Source organism: Pelophylax lessonae (assembly GCF_965119305.1).
Source record: "Pelophylax lessonae genome assembly, chromosome: 2".
NCBI lineage: Eukaryota > Metazoa > Chordata > Amphibia > Anura > Ranidae > Pelophylax > Pelophylax lessonae.
Window position 1 is genome coordinate 250309488 of NC_138769.1, and position 2605 is coordinate 250312092.

A 2605-nucleotide genomic window follows, 5' to 3' on the forward strand; every position below is an offset into this window, starting at 1 on the left:
GGCCTGGACGTTAAGCAGGAAAATCCTCCGGTCCTAAAGTGGTTAAGGTCCTTTTCTGTTATCACCTTTTTCCACCATTTCTTTTTATTGGACTTCTTTGGTATGCCTGGCTATCTTAGGGCTAGATTGTTGCCCTTGTCTTTAACTGCTGCTGTTGCTTTATTCTTCAGCCATTCAGCTCCCCAGGACTGGCCAAATCCCTCCGAGTGTGGCCGGGTCCCTCTAAGCGCTTCAGAGCATGGCCGCTGTACACCACAGGCTGTCCTTCCTGAGCTACGCCAAGTGCCGCCGAATGCTTTCTTTTGTTGTTAAATAGGGGGGGGGGGATTAGAGTAAAAAATAAAGTAATATTTTGCTGAAAGGATAGTTGATGCTTGGGTCAAACAGATCTATACAAAAAAAGTTATCAAAAAAAAAAAATACAAAACTTGTTTAAAACAAAGGAAAAGCAAAAATAGGAAGACTCGATGGACTGCTCTGTCTTTTGTCTGCTGTCACTTTTCTATGTTTCGAAGCAATAGTACAGCCTCTATGAATGAATGATGGGGGCAGAAAGGACAGACATAGTGGGCAATCTTGATGAGTGTCAGTGACAGGTCCCTCGGATCTGTTAACCCACAAAGCACCAGAAGATTACCACTGGGGGGTCTAGCAGTAGATATCAGCCCAAGGGACTATTCACATTAGGTCTTTTGGATTGTAAAATGTAATCAGCAGGGCACCTGATTCCTCCTGTATTGAGTTGTATAACTGTACTGTTTGCCTTCATGTTGTAAAGTGCTTTGTAAACTGTTGGCACTATATAAATCCTGTATAAAATAATAGAAGAAAAAATGTTTGACTAAACTTAGGCTTTAAGGCTATTTATTGTCTGGGCAGTTGCATTTGGCACTAGTACTGATATAGGTTGGAAATTGTTATTATACATGATGTCATGCAGTCTTGTGTTGCTGATCATGTTTGATGGGCTCTGAACTGACTCTGTAAAGATTTTATGATCATACAGATACATTTTATTTTAAAGCTTTAAAATATGTGACCTTTTACTGCTGATCACAAATGTATTTTGTGTTACAGGCTGTACATCTGAGTCCATGCTTCCCTAAATAATGTCCCTTGCAAGGGATCTGCATTTGGCTGCGAAGAATCACCTTGAAGAGAGGAAGAGATTGCAGGCCCTGAAACTTGCCGCTGAAATTCTGTTTGTAGACTGTGGACTGAAGCCTGGTTTTCTATATGATCTCAGTGGAGCAGGTGCAGTAGAAATTCAGGGATACCTTAGTGAGCTTCATCAGATGGGCTTCATAAAGGGCCCTCTCCATATTCTTAACATGGCAGACACTGTTCTTATTATTAATATTTCAAGCACTGTGTCTTATCTGGAATTGGTACTGGACAGGGAAGATTTACATGTAATAGATGTTTCTGCCCAACTAAAGCATCCAGAGATGTTCAACCAAGATAGACTTTGCCAGATCAGGTCCCACCTTTCAGATCTCCTGACTCTTCTGAAGCCTTATCAGGATCTAAAACAGGGCAGTATATCAGTAGCCCACATTCCTGTTCCCGAGTGGAATCTCTGCACCATATTTGGTTTCCTTTTGCACTTTCCTGTTGTCTACTGGTTTGACACCTCAAAAAGCTTTGAGAATTGCTTATCTTTCACACCACTCAAACATTATACGGTTCAGACTACATGCCCTAAAATTGGAATCCAGAAAATACAAGTTTATTCTTTCACCATTCCAGAGTCTGTCTATCAGTCTGTACAAACACTTCTGCAAGCGTGGATCAAGGGCCTCAGACAGATGTTTCATGTGCAAAGCCATTTCACAGACCTTGAAATTATCACAGAGACTGTAACCCTACCAGCTGTTGCTTTGTGACTCAGTGTAAATATGAATATTCAGTCTGTAATAGGTCTATCAGATTTATGCATTTGCTTTACTAAAAAATGTACTGCTAGATTTTCTATCAACAACATGAATTTTTAACATTAGTCAAAGTAACAAGGCAGGATGTTATTTTAAAGGGGGGCTGGAAGGTGGTTTGGTATATACTTTTTTTCCCCCTTTATTTATTATAGTCAGGACCATAGGATAGGATTCAAATTTAAATAAAATGGTAAATATTTCCTATTGTATTATCAGCCACCAGGCAGCACTGTAGACCTCCCTTCACGTGTTTATATCAGCTATCCCTTTCTGGTTTGCTAAAAAAAAAAAAAGAAAATCTTGTACAGAGCTTATTAGCGAACACTGAATTTTACACTCCCAAATTAATTGAGGGGGTTGGACACGGGGATACATTCCCAGCAACCCCCACTACCATTTTGTCTGTTAAAGCCCAAGTCAAGGAAAAGCTACCCCTTACTGTGTCCAGTCCCTCACCCGGCACGGGCTAAAATGCTCATTTTTGCCTAGGAATAAGATGTAGTAATTTATTGCTCCAGCAGGGTCCCTCCAGTACTGCAACCAATCCTGCAATACCTCCTCTCCAAAGTTGTCCCAAGGCAAAGTACAGGGCTGAGTCCCTGTAACCACTGGGTCCTTATACACTTGAATGGGCTGCCTGCAAGTAGCACCTAACAGTTAGGCACCAGCTT

At 41.1% G+C, this 2605-nt stretch overlaps 1 protein-coding gene across 1 annotated transcript; it reads left to right on the top strand.

Moving 5' to 3' along the window:
• Positions 1 to 1080: 1080 nt before the first annotated feature.
• On the top strand, positions 1081 to 1888 carry LOC309545259 (UPF0739 protein C1orf74 homolog). The gene has a single exon (XM_082244397.1). The coding sequence runs from the start codon at positions 1110 to 1112 to the stop codon at positions 1884 to 1886; it is 777 nt and encodes a 258-aa protein (XP_082100523.1). The 5' UTR covers positions 1081 to 1109; the 3' UTR covers positions 1887 to 1888.
• The last annotated feature ends 717 nt before the right edge of the window (positions 1889 to 2605 follow it).

Excerpts from the sequence above, each read along its gene's own strand:
- LOC309545259 (XM_082244397.1), top strand. The coding sequence starts at position 1,110 with ATGTCCCTTGCAAGGGATCTGCATTTGGCTGCGAAGAATCACCTTGAA.